The 23,091-nt window shown below is 47.8% G+C and overlaps 1 protein-coding gene across 4 annotated transcripts; it reads left to right on the top strand.

The window, feature by feature from the left end:
• The first annotated feature begins 1,149 nt into the window (after positions 1-1,149).
• Positions 1,150-22,889, top strand: LOC112553997. Of its 4 annotated transcripts, XM_025221545.1 has the most exons (11): positions 1,150-1,997; positions 5,438-5,548; positions 16,398-16,525; positions 16,733-16,923; positions 17,607-17,660; positions 18,310-18,445; positions 20,078-20,193; positions 20,642-20,735; positions 20,860-21,288; positions 21,639-21,766; positions 21,946-22,889. In XM_025221545.1, the coding sequence occupies exons 1-11, from the start codon at positions 1,981-1,983 to the stop codon at positions 21,970-21,972; spliced, it is 1,431 nt and encodes a 476-aa protein (XP_025077330.1). In that variant the 5' UTR covers positions 1,150-1,980; the 3' UTR covers positions 21,973-22,889. The 4 variants fall into 4 exon arrangements, with proteins under 4 accessions (XP_025077330.1, XP_025077332.1, XP_025077331.1 ...); XM_025221547.1 differs by lacking the exon at positions 5,438-5,548 and having other exon boundaries at positions 1,189-1,997; XM_025221546.1 differs by lacking the exons at positions 1,150-1,997; positions 5,438-5,548 and adding an exon at positions 8,262-8,415.
• Positions 22,890-23,091: the final 202 nt, after the last annotated feature.

The following is a 23,091-nucleotide window of genomic DNA, read 5'->3' on the forward strand; positions in this document are numbered from 1 at the left end:
AGGCAAGCAACCAACCACTGAGCCAGCCATGCAAGCAACTGTTTCTAATGGTTAGTGTGCTCAGTTCTGAATGTCGCCGGTTCAAGTCTCACTTTAGCCAGTAACTGGTAAACTCTTCTTACCCACCAGAACCTTATCTGCGAGCGAAGGCAAGAGTCGGCAAAAAGACGGGTAGACTACAAGTTGTTGTACCACACAGTTCACTGATTATATAGCAAGTAGACTATGGACCCCTTGACATGTTTGCCCCTACAGTACCTGTTCATTGTTGAAAGGCACGTTGGGTAACATGTATTAAAGCATTTTGAAATACCATATTTATAGGTTTGAAATGCTGGCTGTAAACTCAAGCTGTCATCAAAAACCCTCAATGTACAAATATTTTAATAAAGCGAGTGAAATAGAGGCTCCTACTCATATTAACCCTAGTAATCTCTTGGACTTTGTAGACTTTCAAGACGGGAAGACATGAAATCTTTTCAACACTTTGATAGTGCATGAGAACAGTGCTGTAACATCCTGGCAATAATGTAGCTTTGTACAGTACAGTCTACACATAATGTAGCTTTGTACAGTACAGTCTACACATAATGTAGCTTTGTACAGTACAGTCTACACATAATGTAGCTTTGTACAGTACAGTCTACACATAATGTAGCTTTGTACACTGCAGTCTACAATAATGTTTCTTTGTACAGAGCAGTCTACACATAATGTAGCTTTGTACACAGGCAATACTGTGCATAGAACACTGTCTCACAGACTTTATTCCTTTTATACAACATGTCACATGTTACCGAGGAGATGTTAATATGACAGTCTATACACTACAGACATGACACATCTTACTGGGGAGAGGATTACATGACAACCTCTACACTGAAGTATGTCACATGTTATCGAGCAGATGATTACATGACAATCTATAGACTGCAGACATGTCACATGTACCTATACACTGAAGCATGTCACTTGTTACCGGGGAGATAACAACAACCTATATATACACTGCACTCTGACTTACATCATCAGGTCCATCACCTGTCCTTCTCCTCTCATGATGTTGCTCTCGTGAAAATAGTTACCTTTATATATGCTTATCAAATTTGATATTGGTTAAATATTAATGGAGTTCAAAGGTCGTCTTTCTAAAACAGACTTTTGACAAAGTTGAGTACAGAGAAGCAAACATTCAAGGGAGGTAATATTCATCCTCTTAATTCAAATAAATACGATTGGAGAGTTATCTTTCTTGGCACCAGGTACTCCCACCCTGATTCTGTCGCTGACGAGGCCAACAAGTGAAGTTCGGGTGGGGTGTTCCTCGCTGCACCCTGGTGTGACCTCAGCAAGCGGTGCAGTGACCCCTGACCCCAGCCAGGAGGCGAGGTGGGTGCCATCATGTCGACCAGCAGACGACACCAGACGAGAGGCCACTTACACGTCTCCAGGAGGTCTGCTCCTTCGTCATCCACACTTTGAGCAGACGACATGTGACAAGCTACTGGTTGCTGAAAAAAAAAAAAAGCGGTGTGCGGTGGCGGCGTATCGATCACACCAGCGCGTGCACGCCAGGCTTGTCGTCATCACTCCTTGTTGTTCTTATCCCTGCAGCCTGGTGCACGCAGTCTCAGCCCTCAACCCTCAACCTCAACCTCATAGATGGTGTCACAGCTGCGGACACTCGCCAGCTAAGCACACAGTTCAGTCCCACCCTGGTCCCTACCCTGGCTGCCTTCCTGGAGCAGCCACCATGGTGTAGCACGGACACAGGTACACAGGTACACAGGTACACCTGAGCCTACTGTCGCCACCTCATCCTCCACACAAGGATTCTGTAGACTGTCTCCGTCAGTAGTTCCAACCATCAAGGATCTGGTGACTGCATCCGCGATGTGTGTGGGTGAGGACCACCCGGTGTTCGAGTATCTACACGGACAAATATTATTCACCTTTGTGTAATGCGACAGACGAGTCATCATGGCTGCGAAACCCAGGTAAGGCCTGCTTCCCTCTCCACCTCCTACAGACAGCATGTTACTACAAGTATTGAAGATGATGTTAATTTATTTTAGGAGATTACAGATCATTAATATTTGCAATATATCAAGGTATGGAAAGTAATTTAGGCAGGTACACTGACTGTCATTCACACTATTGACTCGTCTCTCATCCTCATCCCACGTGACCACGGAGGGCAGGAGACTAAATCCACAGAAGTGTAGATAACGATGAGGGTGGAGCTGTAGGAAATAAGAAAAAGTGATATTGATGACTCATGGTCCTGCTCAATGGTGGATGATTAGCATTCTCATCGCACCTTATCACAGCATCTCCTCATGATGTGTGTAGCGAGCAAATATGTGATGAGACAACTCTCAGCCTGCAGCCCCGCTTGTCGTCTGCGCCCTCCCCACCCCGCTGTCTGAGTGTCCGTCCGCTTGTCCGCTTGTCCGCTTGTCCATTTGCCTACCTCCTGTCTGGGTGTTTGTCTGTTTGTCTCTTACACACACACGAAGAAACACTTTTTTCAAACGTGTAAGTAAAGAGGAAGATATGTACGAAAACTGTAGACACTAGACAGTACGTGTGTTTGCTCTGAAAGTCTGTGAGGTGTGTGTTTGCATGAGTGTGTGTGAGTGTGTGTGTGGGTGTGTGTGTGCATGTGTATGTGTGAGAGAGAGGGAGGTGTGCGTGCTATCGTGTGCGGATGTAGAAGTAGTTCCCTTGTAAATTGTTCGTAACTCACTACCAGCTTTCCTTGTAATAACAACATTAACAGCTTTATTACGGGTATCTCTAACACCCACTGTGTAAAAATAGCATCAGTAGTGTTACTACGGGTATTGCTACTAGTGAGGTGGCGGTGGATGAACAGCTTCAGTAGCATCGACACCAGTAACAGACAGTAGTTGTAGCATCACTGTCAAGTACAGAACATTGTAATTTCAGTGTCAAGTAGCAGACAATAATATCTAGACAGGTGCTCGCCGCTTGTTCAGATAAACAAACAATCACTCCCCCGCGTCAGTGTTTTGTAAATATTTCATCGTCTTGTGTTTCACTGAACCTACAGCAAAGCTTTGCAGTACAGACAGAAATAATGTTGGGGAGAGAAGCGCGACGCTTGGCACTGACACTGGCCGCTAGGTGGCGGTGGCAGTTCATGACATCAAGTGTCGTCTAACGACCTGAAGTGCGATGTAAGTACTGCACCAGGCCACAGGACTGCGACAAGCAGCAGACGACATCAGACAAACAGTGGAAATATTGGAGACAGTGAACCTGCTCGACCCTAACTAGTTCCTTGACCCCAGATGAACTGCTTGACTCGTGGAAATAATGTTTGTTTGTTTGTTTGTTTGTTTGTTTGTTTGTTTGTTTGTTTGTTTGTTTGTTTGTTAGTTAGTCGCAACTGACAGAGTGCACAGTCCGTGTCACTGTCGTCGTGAAACTAGTGTCACCTGCACGTGCAGCAGGTAAAACCTCCACAACCGCCATTTGAGTACAAATGTAACTCGGGTAGATGATGACGTCAGTACAAAATGTCCGAGGTAACCCGGAAGTTTGAGGTAAACACATTGTTTACATTGTGTCGGACAAACTGCACACGCTAAAGTTTGCACTAAACAAATAACAACACTAATTAATTCTGAAGCAGGGTGTGAACAACTGATGACCTCGTGCCAACCCTCACATATCAGTTATTTACCTGATGTTTACTGATATTACAAATGGTGGGGTAGAAGTCAGGGCTAGCTGTTGTCTTCTGAAACCTTTGATGTTGCTGGTAAGTAAAGTACTGACATTGTGGCACTGGTGCTCTACTGGTCACTCGTCAGCGTCATCGTCAGATAACTCGTCAGGTCAGTCGTCAGATAACTCGTCAGTCTCATCGTCAGATAACTCGTCAGTCTCATCGTCAGATAACTCGTCAGTGTCATCACACAAAACACAAATGTCGGCAGCTGCTGGTATCTTCGTAACAGTCGCTTACAGCATCTGCCTCGTTATCAGAGGATTATCAGATGATAGATGTTTTGTGGGCGGACGAAGACCAGGGCTGCACCTGATAAAGTCGCGGACTATGACGGGACACAGTGCCACCCCTTAGGTTGATGGGTACCTGCTGGTGGATAAGATGTCATATGACAAGATTATTAGGTGGTCAGAGTGGGGTGGGTGAGATGATACTGCCTGAACTTCATCCCCAGCTCATCGACGATTTATGGCGCTGAGTAAATGACTGTAACAGTAGAGCCTGACGACGTGTGCAACTTGACTGACACCACAACAACACACAACAACACTGGAACTACGGCAAGGGGAAGCTGGGTGACGGGTGGAGGTGTTTGACTGACTGGCAGGGGACACGACTGGGAGACTTGTCAGTGGAATATTCCAGGACTGGCATCAGGGCTACAGACACCAGACTACAGACATGAGACTTGCTTCTGTGTGACCTGACACTTCTGTACTCTCTCTCTCTCACACACACACCACCTACACACACACATACACACGGACAACACAACACACCTACACACAGGCACACAGGTACCCATACTTCACTCGCCGGTAAGCAAGAGGATATGAAGGGATTGTCAGATGCGGCCATACGTGTGTTCGCGTGTGTGCTATAGTAGTTATATACTATACATATCAACATGGATAAAATAATCATGACAACAGCAGACACAAATCAGCCAAGCAGAAAGGGTTCGCAACACACTGCTGCAAGACACTCCCTACACACTACACACTTCTATTACAATATTCTGTCCATCAAAACAACATCATACAACATATAAACAACATGTAGGAATGACTAACAATCCATCACAACATCATACAACATATAAACAACAACATACAACATGTAAACAACATCATACAACATGTAGGATGACTGGCAATGAAGGGGAAGCACAAGCTGTACAGGGACGACTGCTGTACGAGCCACGTGCACGTTATGCGAGTGGAGAACGTTGACGATGTACAAAGACGACAGATGGCTGCCGACGACAGCAAGTCGCGCTATTGATCCGCCAGGTGAGAAACGACATCGCAGTCTGACGACAGGTGAACGCGGCAACTGCTTTGAGAAATTGCCGACAGTTTAAAACTTTAAACAGGGTACCTACCCCATTTGACACTGGTTCCGTTACACGACAGGAGGTCACACAGCAGGGATCAAAGCCAGGAATTATCGCCCCCTACCCCTACCCCCTGGTCCCTGCAACACACACACACACACAAACACACACACAAACACACACACACAAACACACACACACAACACACAAACACACACAAACACACACAAACACACAAACACACACACACACACGTGTGCATAAAGCATATGTTTAGGGGGTGGGGTGGCATGTTTGCAGTGACCGTGGCTACCTTTGACCTGTGTCATTTTCTGTCGTAGAGACCCCCAGGGTCCCAGTCCGTGGGCCGCCCCACACAGCCGGTGGGCCCGCGCCCTCAGCACACGAGACAGCAGCGCGTGGGTGGCGCTGACCAGGGTGGGCTGCGTGCGGTAAGGTCGCCGTCGTGCCCCTGGTGTTGTTGTTGTTGTTGTTGTTGTTGTCAAAGCCGCTCTTTGTCGCAGCGTGAAGTCGCCTTTTGTTGTTGAATGTGTTTTTGGTGTTGTCGTCGGTGTTCTCAGCAAATCTCTCCGCACTTGCCGGGTGCCTGGTGCAGCTGGGGTCGAGTTTCAGGGATCAAGAAGGAGAAAAAAGCAGAAACTTGATGGAAACTTTGGATTCAGTCCAGTTCTCTTCATCGCCAGCTTGTCGCCAGAACAGTCCTTTGTCCTTTGTGTCACGTGTGTGCGCGTACACGCATACAAAGCAAGGGAAGGAAGCATAAACATCGACACATGTGACACACTCGCATTCAGCTGTGGCCCACACTGGCGCCGGTGCAAGTAGTCAGCAGCACCACAGGCCTCTTGAGTGTGTCTGCCAGACAGGCACAGGTCAACAGTGATGGAGACAGACGCCGACAGACAGCAGCTGGGACAGTTATGTCAGCATGACATCAAGCAGCTGTATGTACGACAGCTGGGACAATCATGTCACCACGACATCAAGGCAGCTGTGTGTATGACAACTGGGACAATATATATCAACAGGACATCAAGACAACTGTCTGTATGACAGCTGGGACAATCATGTCACCACGACATCAGGCAGCTGTGTGTATGACAGCTCTATTTCAGTATCAACGGTTACAAATGGCTCACACAAAAGGAAGCAGACGACAAGATGAAGAATACACCAAGTGCTGCCCACGCGGATCTGCCTGTGGATGCTGATCCTGCTGTATGCTGTCTGCGCATGCTCGTGGCTGGCTGGTCTGGTGACGTCAAGTACCATGGAGGTACAGGTAACTAACGGCCTGCGCTGCTCTGAGTAAGCTGCCAATCCCGGGATCAACTCTCACCTGTGATTATGAGGAGGAAAAAACCTCCTTAGCAGGTGAGGGCCAGTCTATGGTCACGTCTCTTCATCCTGAGCATCCCTGACACAGACTTCAGCCAGCATCCCACAGTCCCTGAATGTGTCTACACCCTGGGTGTATTATCAAACCCTGGTGTATGGTGTGTTGGTGTATCGCTGTTGATGTCTGTGTGTAAACTTCATTTGTACCTTTTTTATTTTAGCTTATTGTTTGCTTGTTTGTTTTTGTTTTGGAGGGTTTGTGTGCTTTGGGGATCCTTTATGTTAGTGGTAGAGCTGAAGGTGTGTGTTTGGCTCCAGGCCACTGACAGACGGAGCTAGCTATTATCCGGGTACCGAGTGTCTGGTCACACAAGTAAGTCTGGTCACACCAAGCAAGGTTGATTAGGTTAGCCGCTGGGTCGTGATCACACCAATTCAGTAAGTGCACCATAGAGGACGGCTTGTACTCGCATCTCCAAACCCGAGGAGGGGAGGAGCAGAGTAGCCTGTTGATGATCCTGATCTTAAGTGTGTGCGTCTACACTTGTACTCTAGTACACTTTGTCTACACCTGTATACTTTGTTTACATGTCTACATGTTTACATTTTGTCTACACCTGTCTACTTTGTCCTGGCCTCATGGTATGAGTTGTTTGTGGACTTGAACTTGTCACTGTCGCCCAGTGTATTTTATTGTAGAGGAACCTGCATGAGATGGTGGTAGAGGCTTGTGATACAAGTTGTCTACACTGTAACAGAGTACGACTTGCTGCTATTTAAGGTTAAGATGCTATTTGTGGTGTAGCTTGTAAGACAACAACACTGTCACCATAGCTTCCTCCTTGTCAGCTGAGGCCCTGGGGGAGGAGGAGGAAGCGGAAGGGCACAAGATGGGGGAGGGAGTTGTTTTTGAACTCTACTCGGGAGGTCTGTTGGCTCATCTCCGATTTGTTGCATGTTCATAATTTCCGGTGCATTTCTGAGCATTGCCAGTGGTCACGTGACATGCCGGCCGATCTGGGCTGACTTCCCTTTTCTCCGCGTTAACTCCCTTGATCCCTAGGGACAGCATCGTTTACTGCCGCGAAAAATTCAACGGAAGACAGAAAGTTAAAGGGAAGGCTGCCAGGCGCCTTTCATCCACCAGGTGCGCACGGGTCAACGAGAGGGGGAAGGCAGTGGAGGGGGAGGGGAGGAGCTGGGGTTGTGGACACAGAGGCCGGAGAGAAGGGAAGAGAGTATTTCCCAACAGCTAGGGAGGGGAGGGGTCGGGGGTCGGAATAGGGGAAGGCAGGGGGCTGCTGGCAAGTTTCATTGTAGGCGATGGAGAGGGAAAAAACTGGAATTGAGGATGATTAAATATTCCCTCAAGTGGTTGTCCAGTCAGAGCCTTGAGAAACCTCCGGACGATCTGTAATCCTGTAACACGGATTATTGTTTGGCCGCCTGTCCCCTCGCACGCACTGTGGTGAGACTCACAGACACAGTGGAGGACTCACAGTGAGGGACTCAGTCACAGTGGAGGACTCACAGTCACAGTGGTGGGACTCACAGACACAGTGGTAGGACTCACAGTCACAGTGGTAGGACTCACAGTGAGGGACTCAGTCACAGTGGTAGGACTCACAGTCACAGTGGTGGAGCTTACATACACAGTGGAGGGACTCAGTCACAGTGGAGAGACTCACAGACACAGTGAGGGACTCACAGTGAGGGACTCAGTCACGGTGGTGAGACTCACAGTCACAGTGGTGGAACTTACATACACAGTATTGAGACTCACAGACACAAGTGTGGGACAAACGCGGAACACGACGGGAAGACAACACAGAGTATGAATGACATCAGTTGTCTCCCCATGTGAGCAGCTCATCATGGATAAACTCACGCTCATTCTCTTCAAGTGGAACGACCTCGTCCCTCGTCGCCGCCACAAGACGACCTCGTCTAAACGTTTGAGGTAAGACGACATGTGTACACTCGCTAACAGTTAGCCGAGGGTTTAAAGTGACTGGTACCCTTGTCTACAGACCCGAGGTTAGCTGAACCTGTTATCATTGTCTCTAGTCTAGACGCTAGGAGAGATGTCTATCGCTATGTGTAGACACCCGAGACTTTTATTGCCAACCATAGGGTTGCCTCTGAAATTTTCATTTCCCATCCTTGTTAGCGTCTAGTACTTATCATCCACGGTGTTATTTGTGAGGGTTGCTGACATTATCTGTCAACTGATGAAGTGAAGTTGTGACGACTGTCATCAACGTTTGAGGTTCTAGTCCATGAATGGAGGGCTGGCGGCCTCGGTGGTCCCTCCATCAGGAGAAGAAAACGACTTTTGCCAGAAATGTGTTTCTACATGTCTCACTTCTCTCTGTTTGCTCCTCGTCACAAAGATGTTGTGCAGATATCGCACTGTGTACATCGTGTGGGATTTTTCCTGCACATCTTTGAATTTTATATATTATTGTTATATATTATAGTTTGTCTTGAACTTTAACATTATTATATCATGTGGAGCCATTTCCCTATTTTATCTCAGGTGTCCATTGCTTTAGTACAAGATGTCAAAGCGAGCCGATGTTGCACATAAACATAATTCACGATAGTTTGCATCTCGGACTCGACAGACACGTGAGTGAACAGCCACGAGCTTAGACAGTGAACAACACCTGAGCACAATACAGTGTTGGCAGATTATTGCGCCAGGTATAATTCCCGTCTTGACGAGGGTCACACGTCGTCACAGGTGTTTCCACAATGAACGTGACTTACAGCGACACACTGCACACAAACAGTCACGTGACAATAAGGTGATGCTACCCACAAACAAAGGGCAGTCATCGACACGGGTATTCACGGGTACTCACGAACGTTCACACAAAGCCGTTGGAATAGCTGCCCCCTAGATATACACGACAGTCACGTGACATAGGCATATTATTCATTTTTCTACCTCGTCAAAAGCTAGTTTTGGTGGTGGGTGTAGAACAATATCACACACAAACACAATCACACACAAACAAACACAATCACACACACAGTCACACACAATCACACACACGATCGCACACAAACACAATCACATGCAAACACAATCACACACAGTCACACACAAACACAATCACACACAATCACACACAGCTAACCCCTGTATCTCCTCCCTATCTCGCTAGACTACCCGCGGCTTAGCCCTATCACAGCTGCTGGCAGAAAAGGAGACAAACTCCTGGAACAAAGGGATGAAGCGATTTACACGTTAAACCTGCTCGTGCAGTCCTCTCATCTTATTTGATCGCCCCGGTCACGTGGCTTGTGAGCGAGGAACTCAGCGTGGCTACCCAAAGTGTGTCTGGGGGGCAGTGGGGGCAGGTCTGGGAGCAGTGGGGGAAGAGGAGGAGGAGGAGGAGGAAGGAGCTGACTGTAGGACTCGTCCACCTCCAAGCTCTGGGTCTTAGCGCGGCTTTGGAAGGTTGGGTCCAGAGAGGAGGATGCCCACAAAAACCTGTCGCCGTCGCTCTGTTGGCGGTTTTAATCCCTCGTCAGACAAAAAGGCCGATGTTTTCACACAGCATCACCAATCTCGTCTTGATCCTTGTTGTCTTATCGCATGACTTTGCCGTCGATGTCCTTAGCATGACCTACTTTGGTTCCTTCTCTCTCCTCCCTCACCTCTGACCGCAGTTCACATTTGACCTGGTTCTGACGTCATCTCCCGCCATGTTGACGCGTCCAGACACACGAAAATATCAAAATTGAAATAACAAAGTTTTAAGGTATAGCTGAAACATTGTTTTACTTGAATTATTGGAATTCTTATTTTTGACTCCATTATTCAGTTACCTTCTGACCTCTAACCCCCGCACTCTCTCACTTGCTCTCTCTCTCTATCCCTCTCGCTCGCTCCCTCTCCTTAATCATCGCATCTTGTTGTACAGCTCGCGTCAATATTGGGCGCTCGTCAATACCGTCGCCATATTTGTACATTTCCTTAGCAGACAATCGAAGGGCAGATCTCTCCACTCAGGCGCATTTACACCGTCACGTGACTGTAGACAGAGAACACACTACGTGTGTGTGTGTGCGTGTGTGTGTGTGTGTGTGAATGAGCCAAGACACACACACTGATGGAGTGAACTGTTTTCACGACTCACGTGGCTATTTGTTCCGCACGTGACGCTTGTTGCCCTACACTGCGCATGCTTGATGTGACGTCATTCTTTGCACGACCCACTGTTTTCCCTCGCCGACCGCCTCGACAACCTAAGTGTACAGCAGACTGAGACTGAACCCTGCTCACTCATCTACGCACCGCATCAAACCTCAGGACGCGATGCTCAGTCCAGGCCTGAACTGTCTGTACTATATGAACTATCCGTACTATCTGAGCTATATGAACTATCTGTACTATCTGAACTATCTGTACTATCAGAACCATCTGGCTGTTTCTTTCTGCCAGCGTTCACTACCTACCATGGGGTGACTTGAACAGTTTCTAACCAGACCAGGATCCGGGCGACTGGAGGAAACTAGTCTCAAGTGTTCTCGATGGGTCGGAGTGAATTTAAGGATTGTCAAAGGGAGGGGGATGCTGGTTGTGACACGTGTGAATGGCCGGACTTTACTTTTGTTAATTCGTTAGACGATGAAGGCGTAGAGCAGGTAGAGCTGATGGTCTTCTGTAAGACACAAGTGAGAGGACTGTTGCAGTTCCTAAGACAGGTAGAGACCGGCAACTGTCTTGTTGCTACCAGTATGTCGTGGTCCCTGCACTTCAAGCTCTGCTTGTCGAGAGGATGGAGGTCCCCGAGTGCTGGCTCGTCTGCTGGCGGCGTTCAGTGACACCTGAGCGGGTCACTGTGTGAAATCGTTACCTGCAGGTAGGCAGTAGGTAGGCAGTATGTAGGCAGTAGGTAGGCAGTAGGTAGGCAGTATGTAGGCAGTAGGCAGGCAGTAGGTAGGCAGTAGGTAGGCAGTAGGTAGGCAGTATGTAGGCAGTAGGCAGGCAGTAGGTAGGCAGTAGGTAGGCAGTATGTAGGCAGTAGGCAGGCAGTAGGTAGGCAGTAGGTAAGCAGTAGGTAGGCAGTAGGCAGGCAGTAGGCAGGCAGTAGGTAGGAGTGAGGGACGTGCTGAGGGCACCGGCACCTGCACAGAGAGATACACCCGTCCCTGCTATCTGCGGATAGTCACAGCGGATAGTCACAGCTACACACGCAGTCAGTACGTTTGTCTGGCAGAGGACGACGATGACCAGGATTTCACAAAAAATATGTTGAAAGTATTAGTGTAGATGATGATAGCTTTGGAAGTGGTTAATGAGGCCAGTCCGAGCCTGGATACAGACAGTCGCACTCACCAAGACAGACACACTCGCTCTCACATATTGTTTTTTAGCCGCTAGCAACACACACACAAATACACACACACATACACACATAAAAGAACACTTGATACCTGAGTCATACAGCAGGTATGTAAAGAGCTAACTCGGCAAACTGCTGCTGACAAGGTGTGTGATTCTATATTTAGCTGCCGTCGTGCAGCTCCCTCTACTGGATGGTGGCTGTCAGCCGGGAGGTAATCACACCCTGATCTGTCCCTGCACGCAGTGACAAAGTCGTGCGATCGAATCTCCAGCGAGGAAAAAAATCGTTTTTTCATGGAAGCTTTTTCCGAGTAAAGTATGTCATGATGAAGATGTGTCGCAAGTAAACAAACAGCTAAACACAACAAATTACTCATCCTGTCGCTTTCTTTCTCGGGTCTATGGAATGAAGTATATATATAATTATATCTCGCTCAGACAGACAGGACCACCGATGATTGAATCTTCTGGTTTGGTTGACATGTTGGGGTCACGTGCCCGGGGTCTGACCAGCTGACTGACCTGACGTCTGGCGGACGGACAGCGCGGCACACGCATGCGGCAATGACGCAGCTGCTCAATCGATGTGTTGTCTCAGGCACGGCCTTGACTGGTGGTGGTGTTGGTGTTGGTGGCGGTGGTGGAGGTGGTGGGGGCTGCTAGTGACAGTTGATAAATAACTTCATCACTGGTGGGACTTCGCCACAACCGTCTTGTCTCTGGATACAGTGATGCCTCCCTCCCCCTCACGCTCCCCCTCCCACAACCCTGACGCTTCCTGTCGGCATGTCAGCCATGGATCTCGTAAGACCTTCAGTTTGGAATTCTCTTCATAACTTGTAATCCTCCCTCACCTTGAACCCTCCTTTGTTCCCCCTTCAGCCCGATGGCTTTCTGTCTTGGGATACCGCGGTTGTGTCTGTGTGACCGCTAGCGTGCGGCCCTGTGTGCTGAGTTCGGATCCCTGTTGATCCTGTTTGATATTTCTGTGTGTGGATGGCTACTAGAGGGATGTGGCCTTGACTGCTGACACAAAGTAAAACTCCCTCCCACCACCACCACCTTTTTAATGACCTCGCTTGTTTGGATGGTTCGTTCGATTGTTCAAACGCGGGTATCTACTGGGGTATACAGGTCTTGTCATCAGGGACAATTCACCTGTCGATAAACAACAGAAATGCAAGCCTACAGGTAGAGCTCTGCCACTGCAGTTTACCTCCAGACACCTTTGTCTGAGCTACTCCCTCAGTCCCCCCGTCCATCGCCCACCCGTCCACATCCGTGTTGTAGATGTTTGCTGCTTTGAACACCCGACATTTCCCACGTGGCTCCATCTCTGTTTGTGTGATGCCGTGAATGGCAAAATCCATGTTTCATACTCTGCCAGACTTTCATCTCCATTCTCCTTCTAAAGGCCAGTCGCTGCCATCGATAAACAATTAAAAGGGCGTGTAGCTGGTAGGTCACGTGATCATACCTGGCAGAGCTAGTGAGTGAAGTGCTCACCTCCTGTGAGTAATACTGTGAGTAATACAGAGAGTAACACTGTGAGTAATTCTGTAATTCTGTCACAATCCAATTCCACCTGGCTAGTAGTCGTGTGGGGTGGCGGTAGACATCTGAGGGTACCTTACCTGGGGTAGTGTGGAGGTAAGTCAGGTCTGTAGACTGTGTCTGTGACAGTCAACTGTCGTGGGTTCACATCTCGTGTGTGGCACAAGAGCTTTGTCATCTGTGACATGGTGTCTCAGCTTGTCTGACTTTGCCAGTCTCTTTAGTTTCTGGCTTCAGTCTCATGCTCAGGATGGGGGGGGGGGCAAAGGTCAGGGATACAGCACCCCGCCATCTGTAATTAAACTGATGTGGAAACAAAATATTTATTTGTTAGACAGCGAGTGACGACATTCTTGAACTGTTATCTCAAAGGAAGGTAAATGTTCTGTTTGCTTTCCTGGAAATATCAAAGAGTGAAATTAAACATGTAGATAGTGTTACGTCACTAAAATGTACTTCATGCTGACATGAGGTCATAGGTGTCCGTAGGTCACTGTACATGAGGTCATGGGTGTCCGTAGGTCACTGTACATGAGGTCACCAACTCAGTTCCAAACGAAACCCTTGTACCTGACGTATGTGACTCTACATTACTTAGGGAAAGCGGGTTGTCGTTAGAAGCACTAGTGTACGAAGGTCTCCGGTTCGATACTTGTGTAGCGCAGCAAACTTTCCCCAGGTACCCAGCTGTTAGTAAAGGGTACAGGGGTGGGGAAGGTAAGGCAGCCAGGGAGAGGAGATGGGCGCCGCCCTCATGTAAAGCTGGCCCCGACAAAAATGGGGTTTCTAACCCCTGAAAAGGTCAGGGGATGACCTTTACCTTTAGCCTTGCGTCACGTTACCCACATGAGGCTTCACTAAGCCCCTCTACAAGACACTATACAAGTCTCCGTACTTTGCAGAGTTCCCAAATGAATAATAAACGCACATGTGATGGTTTGGGTGTCCCCAGAGGCGGCGTTAGGAACCGTTAAGAACACGCGGGGCCTGGGGCCGACCATCCGCGCGGGGCCGGGGTAATAGAGTACTTGTATCAACATCCCTATTGATATGATGCCGGAAGCACTGATTTATATACAGTTAGATAAGCTGGATCCATTTCGCGAAATAACGCACGAATTTAGTGTTTTAATTGTTCTTAACCTTTCCCACCGTTTGTGACAGTACCGGTTTTTTCTTAAAGCGAAATAATATGGTGACGATAACTTAATAAACTGCTTGTTGTTATTGTCGGGCTTAACGTGAAGACATGGGTTCAATAATTTGATTAATTAGAACTTAGAAGTGTTTTCTGAACGTCAATTTTTTTGTCACAACTTGTTTAACACAGCTGGCAATATGTCATAAAGATGACCTCGGGGCTGAAGCTCGGGGCCCCTTCGAGAGCGGGGCCTTGGGCGGCCGCCCCATTTGCCACCCCCTAACGCCGCCGCTGGGTGTCCCCATTCATCCTAGTCTCCCAGTTCATCAAGTTCTTATTTGTTGAGTGTCACTACTTATATATCACACTGTCACTTGTTGTAGTTCATACTGTGCATACTGTGATATTACAGTATATATTGTCACATGGACACGTTCTCCCTGTGTGTGTTTACACATCTGTACTTACATCACACCCTCATGATACATCACACTATCTATATTTGTAGACCGATGCAAGTCTCGAGGACCCTTGCTGTTAGTATTTACATTACACCATAGGTCTTTACTTACATTCCAGCTTTTACATTCCTTTCACACTGTTATTTATATCTTATTACTCTGCTGATACTGAAGCTCAGCTCCTCAACACCCGGGGTCAACACCGGGGTCAACGTCCAGTCTCAACGGCCGTCCTCAAGGACCTGTATTAACAACAATCTTGTCTACTCGAAGGCTTGTTTATTTTGTTGACAGACAAGTCCAGTAACCAGTAATCCCGTAAACACAGCCATAGTTTGTGTACTTGTCTGTATTTGTTTACAAAGACTCGCTAGTGCACCGATACACAGCCTCGCCGTGCACTCGAGGTATAGCAGATACCCGACTGAGGTAGACAAAATTGAAGTAGATGTCGCTGATAGGTCGGGTAGATAAGGGGCACAACCCCTTACAATATCATTGTGTTCTCGGAAGTACCTTTTCGATTATTTCTTGGAAGACAAAAAAAAAAAAAAGTTCAGCTGCTTAACAGCGAGGTTTGTTTGGTATCTTAAAATATATTTCTGAAAGTGTAGAGTGTGATATCCCCGGGGTGTACAGACAGTAGCACTAAGGGACAGCTACCTCGTGCCAACACCCAGTGGCAGCACCTGACTATGATGTTAAACACTGAAGTTGATGGTGTAGTGACTAGTCCAAATGGCTTCTTAATGGCTTCTCTGGTTGTGTTCGCTGTGGGTTAGCTTTGCTGTGGACTACATTTTATTTACAATACACATTTACAGGGATAAACACACAGTTGTCACAGCTAAAAGTGTTTCTCGTAGTAAACCCACTTATCATCGGCAGACTTAGATAAACCGCTATCTGTGCCAGTAAACCTGTTTGTTCTGGTAAACACGTTTTATCGTGGGTAAGTGCTGGTGGCGCTTAGAAAAAAACTTTGCCACGTGCATGGCATCAGTTCCAACATCTTGCCCACCCTGGCATTGTTCTGAAGACAGGTGTCGCCACAAGAAGCTCACAGGGATCTTTAGCTACACCAGGGCTTGTCAAGGGGCTGGGCCACGGGGTGGGATCAGTGGGTGAATGTGGGAGGTACCCGGTGTTGAAAGCTACTCACGACGCTGTGTGAGTTCAGTGCTTTGTGTGTACTTGTGTTGGGCTTGTTTATGTTTGTTAGTGTGTTTGGACACCTGCTCTTACGTACACAGCTGTTTGTAACCACCGGTCACAATGATGTACGTCCAGAGTTTTACATGTGTCACTGATGATCATTACGACGACGATGACGACGATTGAGGATGGTTGATGATGATGATGATGATGATGATGATGATGATGATGATGATGATGATGATGATGATGATGATGTGTATTGACAGCGGAATATGCGAGCGCCTGCGGTGTCATCTGAGCAGCCTCTGGCTTGAGGTCATCGTAGTGACCTTGACCTTGCTGTCGTCACTGGCCATCACGGGCGAGCTGCTGGTCAGGTTCGACATCCTGAAAGGTCAGTAACTGACTGCCATGAGGGCGATATCAACACATGACACAGACAGACAGGACAGGAGTGTTAAATATCGTCACGTGATTTATCGCAAAACACAGAAGTGGCTTTTTGTAACATTTATTTTGTCTGACAGATGAAGTGTTCATTTTTACATGTCCTTCCATCATGCCAGCTTGATGACAGAAAGCATGTGATTTGTACTCTCAGTCCCCAGCGAGAGTTGCCTTGACAACCAGTCGCTGCGGTCAAGTGACTCGGAGTCCGGCGCAAGGGATGTCACCACAGCGGAGACCACCAGCGTGTCACCAGGTGGCGCACACGGCGCCCACACCATGGACATCGTGCGCAAAGTCTTCCACTACATCAGCCTCGCCATCGCCGCCGTCTTCCTGGCGGAGGTCAGTCGTTAGCACTTGCCGTCTGGGCGCGTGGTGAGGTCACCCAGTGCAGGGGTCATCGGTGTTGACCCTCACGTGCTGCACGTCCTGGGGGTGTCATGGTCTTGTGGCTCGGGTTCCATGTCCCGGGTTCCAGCAAGCCCCTGTCGGGCGGGAGAGACAAACCTCTTGCCCCTTGTCCTTTGACCCACCCACACGATAATCTGCTCGGCATGGCTCCAGCTGCACTCGTGACCTAAACACAAACTCATTCTGCCCACTTCGTTATTTTCTAGAAATTTTGGCTAAAACGATTATTTAAATGTAAAACTTCCCGTATGTTACACTGACACACAGACGGAAGTGCCTTACGCCGCCATCTTGACCTAGTTTGGCGCTGCTGAGTGTGGATGAGGCAAGGAATGAGTAAAGCTCTACTCACTCATTGCTGTCCATCATCCTCATCAAACATCGGGTTTCTGTAGACACAGCCTCGTGTCTAGAGGTCTAGGAGGCTTGCAGTGACGACATCTGTAGACCTGCCCTCGACCTCTGACACAAGCTCGTGCAGCTTGAACACGTGTCACGACCTTTAAAGCTAAATGTCACATGACCCTGTCTAGAGTTGCCTGCTCATAGCTATCACTCGTGAGTTCGGCTGATGACCACTCATCCTACATCTCATGTCTGTTGCTCCACTTCAGATCCTGCTCAAGATGGCCGCCTTCCGACTGAAGTTCTTCCTGAATCACTGGCAGGTAGGGTCATACCCTTACAGTGTCCACAGGTGTGTGCAGGTGTGCACGTAAAAATGTGTGCACACGTGTGTATGCTAGCGTGTACATGTTCATATCTGTGTGTACGTGTCATGGCCAATGAAAGAATTATCTGTACTGGTGTCTGTAAATGTTTCTGTTGTTACTGTCTGCTGTAAATAATTATAATTATTGTTCGCATATGTACTATCCACTGTCATATTGTCTCCTGAAAATAATGCTCACTGTAAATATTGTATGTGTATGCTCACTGTCAATCTCTCCTTTGTTATCATACCTTATGTTTATTATTCTTTTAGTACTTAGTTAATTGTTTAACTTATTCTTCCCCATAACGGGCGAGGGATAAACAGAAAAAAGTTTGTGTTGGTTACTTTACCTCTCGTCAATAAAGAATTATCATTGTCGCTGTATGTACTGCTGTATGTCGTTGTATTTACTGTATGTAAATGTATTGTTCACTGTACTGTAAATATCTACACTGTGTCTACACTGTCCACTGTAAATATCTACATTATGTCTACACTATCCACTGTACACTGCTTACTGTAAATATTGTGAGGAATGTCTCTACTCTGCCCGGTGCCAGAGCCTTATAATCTGACTGAAGTGTGTTTGGCCCTATAATCAGGTGCTGGACATGCTGATCGTGTTTGCCACGATGGTGGTGGAGGTGGCGTTTGACGTGGAGCAGACGACACCTGAGCTGGAGGCCGCCACCTACATCGTGATCTTTCGACTGTGGAGACTTCCACACACTTGCAACAGTAGGTACATGTGTATGTGGTGCACTGTAGTCACTGTAACCATAGACACCAGTCACGTGATGCAGTCGTATAGTATTAGCAGTAGGAGCTATAATACTAACATATTATCATTGGTAGTAGTGGTTGTCATTATTATTATTATTCAAACAGCTTATGAACAACTACCTGCACTACGACATGTCCACGACAAATGCTCGGCTACCAGAGACTGTGGTCGTTTGCTGTTTACTACATTTCCTCTTGTAGCATTTAATCCACATTTCAAGAAATGTGTTTGTGTCAATAATTTCTAACACTGTAAATCAACTGCTCCACACACAGCACAATTAACGGTATATTTCTGTAATAAGCAGCACTAATCAAATTCTTCTGACAGTCCCAGGATGCGCTGCATGCACCTCACAGAGAAAAGTCGCTCGTGCGACACTTGTCATTCTGATAATCATGACAAGAAGCAGGACTTTGAGGTATTGATAGATAATCTCTCGCAAGAAAGGAATTCTGGGAGTTCGTCAACAGCCGGTGTCACGATCTCAACCTTCCCCCCAGACAGACAGTCGCCCCACTCAGTGCGCATGCGCCGGCTGGCAAGAGATATGCATGCGCAGAGAACGTCGAATCGCTATCGTGAGAGATGGCGAGATGAGGAGTACCTTGAAGATCTGCTCATATGTCAGTATCTGTCAGTATCTGTCAGTATATGTCAGTATATGTCAGTATATGTCAGTCAGTATATGTCAGTATATGTCCAGACTCTAAGCATGTAACTAGTGTAAGACGAGAATTCGCTCACACACCAGACAACATCATGGCTTCCAAATAAAAGCTGCGAGACCATCAGTCACTTACAGACTAGTCACTAGTGCAATACATGTCTCCCATAATCGACATCCTCTCCTAGACCATCATTCGCTCATACACTAGGACACAATTTCTTGAATTTAATAATGCAGATACATCACTGAGTCATTCGCTGGCATTCCCGGCCAACTATGTCTCAGACATACCTGGCCTTGGAAATGGCCGATGGACAAGGTTTGTGTACAGTCAGAGAAATGTAGTCTTTACGGAAGGACACGTGACTCCTGAGCATGCGCACTTTTGAGAGGGGAATGGTTTTCTTGGGGCAAGGTTCAGATCCTCCCCCAGGCACCGCTTGTCTTCAGCCTCCTGCCGTCCCTCCCTCGCGACCACCTTGTGGCAGGCGCCGTCGGGCAGCGGCCAATCATCTTTCATCGCCGCAGGCTTGGTGCTGCAAAGAGGTCAGATGATGATCGTCTGTACTCTCGCTTCCTAGTCAGATGCAGTTATTCAGGTAGCGCCACCTGCTGTGTGGATGTAGTGTTAAGGATTGCGAGGAGGGGGTTTGCTATCATGCACTATGACCACCTCAGCTTCGCTCAAAGACATCGACTGGATTGAGCTTGCTCAAACATGCTGACAGACAAGTTTTCAAGTCTGTCTGTCTGTCTGTCTGTCTGTCTGTCTGTCTGTCTGTCTGTCTGTCTGTTTGTTTGTTTGTTTGTTATTTTGTTTGTGCATTTGTACAAGCGTGAGCGCAACTTAATCCGAATAATCAGGGCTAGCTGGTGTGTACAAACACTTTAACATCAAAGTCTCTTCTGTGTTCAGTCAAAGCCAAGGCCGTCCAGCGCTCCCTGGAGCAGGAAATCGAGGTGTGGAAGGCCGGCAAGATCAAGCTAGACGACAAGTGCAACAACCTGGAGATGAAGAACAACAAGCAAAAGGTCAGTTGCTTTGGAGACGGTTGAGTGATGTGCACTATAGTCAGTCCCGGTCACACTCTCCAGTCTCCTTGTTAGTCCCGCCTTATCCAGTGTCCCGTGTATGGGGCCCAGCAGAGAGGAAGTCGTGAGAGAGGGTTGGGGGAGATTGGGTTAATTTGAGTAAAACACAATATCAGCGACATAAACAACAAGACATTAACTACAGACAGGACAACATGTCAGAGAATGTGAAGCAGATTAAGTATGAAACCTGTGTCTGCAAAACCAAAGCAAACTACGATTTGCTCAGCATCCTGGTTTTTTTTTTAAACGAGCCTTCATGTATTCACCTGTTCCGTGATCGTGTGTATGTATGTACCTTCATACACACAGACATACATGCGGTCAAGTATACACGTATACACACAGTTCAGAAACAGGTGCGATTATTTGCTTTTGTTGGTGACAGGAGAAGACAGATCGGCTGGAGAGTGAGCTGGCCTCACTGAAGGCGGAGATGAAGGCCAAACACGTGTCTGCACATTCAAATACCACAGGGGCAGGTAAGATACAACAAAAAGAAGGGCAACGGTCAGCCGCCATTGTTTAACATCTTTTCTGGATTTCATTGGTTTGGCAATGGTGTCTGCCGTGTTCTCCAGGTCTTTGTTTGCTTCTCGGTTTCAGCACCTTCCAGCAACGCGCACATTCCTTTAGACATGGTGGATGGGTTGTCCAGTGGCCGTCTCGTGGCCCGACATTCTTTGTTACCGGAAGACACATTTACGCATGCGCAAAGCCAAAACAAAAACAAGTTCTCAGATAGAGAGAAACTACGAGCCGAGGAGGATGATGGAAAGCACAACGACAGACACGAGGAAGACGAGGACAGGGGCGATCGTAGAAAAGGAAGATACTTCCGGTCTGGCAGCGAGAGTTCTCTCTCTTGTCATGCTATGGAGCACGAAGTGCACGTGCAAATCGAAGACCGACCGGAAGTGCGCACCGAAAGTTCTGGGTATACGTCATCGCCAGAGTCGACAAGGCGCTTTCCGCTGCAGACGACACCAGAGAGAGGCAGAGGCCAGCCACACGACCGGGCCGCCCTCGTCACAGGTAACACTCCTTCACTCGCTCTGACACTCAGCAAGACAGGAGAGAAGTAGACAGCACAGATTATCTCCACATACACTGGCATTAGTAATGTTGTGCTGTTAATGATGTTCTTTGCGTTCTTCCCTACAAAGGAATTGTAGGTGTGCGTGTGTGTGTGTGTTGGAGGGTGAGATGTGTGTGTGTGTTGGATGGATCGGTGTGTAGGTTTTTTTGTGCTTACGTATACGATATGTGTGTTGGGAGGGATGTATCTGTGTGCAAATACCTGTGTGTTCCTCTCTCTCTCGCTCTGTGTATGTGTGTGCGTGCATATTTGCATAGCTGTGCACGTGTGACCGTCTGTGCTACAGGTGAGCAGCACGAGCGCGACGTGGCCTACGACAACGAGGGCTACAGGTGGGACGAGGCTGATGGTGACGTGGAGATCACAGGAGTCCTTGTGCACGAGATCGACGGTGTCAAGACCTACAGGAGCGCCGTGAGTAGTGCTCACAACGATGTTTTAATGTCAATATTTCATTGTAGAAGTGAAGCTGCGTTGATAAGAAACTTGTCTGAGCCTCCATTGTGTAGATAGTGTGCCACAGGTAGATGCAATGGCACCTAGCAGTAGAGATGTGCTTCAGTATAAAGACCTGCTGACCCTTCACCTTTCAGGAAGGTATCCCTATGACATCCTTGTGAGTGGGCGGGCAGCAGCGCGAGAGGACCACAGCCCTACACGTCAGCACCAGAGTCTCTGGAGTCCGGCAGTGTTGCTAGGCGACGCCACTGGTTCCATGCCAGGACGTGCTTTTTGCGGGGCGACTGTCAGAGACCACACTCGCCAAGACTTGCCATGCTCACTCCGCCTGGTCTGTTTACTCACTTTCACTTTGTCCTCGTGCCAACACAACTTGCCTCCAGGTCGGTGCCACAGCCCGGTGCCAACGGACATTATGCACATCGCCTTACTTACGATGCAGAAGGAAAGTCTTTCAACTTGTATTCTCAAACCCCTCTCGTGGCCTCCCTCTCCCAGCCAAGGCTGCTGCTGTGTACCAGACACTGGCAATCTCCAGGGTACTCAAGAGGTCAAGGATGTTGCGATGTAACCCCGCGGCCAACCACTGCCCTCGGTCAGGCTCCCTAAAGGTCAATGACAGTCAGCTGCTGTGGGCACCCAATGTCACTGGCAATGTCGCCGGGGGATTGGGGTAAAAAACATTAGTAACCTCTGTCCGGTAGCCTGGAGATCAAAAGAAAGTTTAAAGTGCAAATGCAGAGAGAACAAACTTAAAGAGTTGCATGCGGCGTTTCCATGACAACGTGATGTTCTGCTGGAGGTCAACAGCTGCTTGTGGTTGTCTGTACAGTGAACGTTTGTACATAGCTTTAAATTCTTGTTGGACCTGCAGAGCTTTCTGGTGGTATGTACAGCCACGGACTGAACTCCCATTTGCACCCATGTCCATTGTAGCCAGTGTGTATGTGTGTGTGTTTCTGTCAGCCTGTCAGTGTTCAGTTGGTGTGTGAGTCTGAGCGAGCGTGCAGAATCCGTATGTGTGATGTGGTCAGGTGTGGAAATACCTGTTTAATAATAAAAAGAAATTTGTTTCTTGTCCGGTGTCCTTTATTTTTCTGATTTTGCTTTCCATGAAACTTGCCTGAAGAGTTCTGATGTTGATAAAGTAGACAGAGCCGTCAAATGGCAGGAACTGCCTGTGGTGCCACGAAGTAAATGGAAGTGCATCAGGTCAGGTTATCTTTGTCAGTTGTATCGCGAAAACCATCTCAATCTGCTGATACCTTCTGGGATATCTA

The sequence above is a fragment of the Pomacea canaliculata genome, linkage group LG13 (genome assembly GCF_003073045.1).
Source record: "Pomacea canaliculata isolate SZHN2017 linkage group LG13, ASM307304v1, whole genome shotgun sequence".
In the NCBI taxonomy this organism is placed as follows: Eukaryota; Metazoa; Mollusca; class Gastropoda; order Architaenioglossa; family Ampullariidae; genus Pomacea; species Pomacea canaliculata.

What these genes read in the sequence shown, in the direction of transcription:
- LOC112553997 (XM_025221544.1), top strand. Translation starts at nt 15,967, where the DNA reads ATGGCATCAGTTCCAACATCTTGCCCACCCTGGCATTGTTCTGAAGAC. An exon ending in CCGGGCCGCCCTCGTCACAG is followed by an intron (nt 21,289 to 21,638) that starts GTAACACTCCTT and finishes TCTGTGCTACAG; the next exon opens with GTGAGCAGCACGAGCGCGAC. An exon ending in TCAAGACCTACAGGAGCGCC is followed by an intron (nt 21,767 to 21,945) that starts GTGAGTAGTGCT and finishes TTCACCTTTCAG; the next exon opens with GAAGGTATCCCTATGACATC.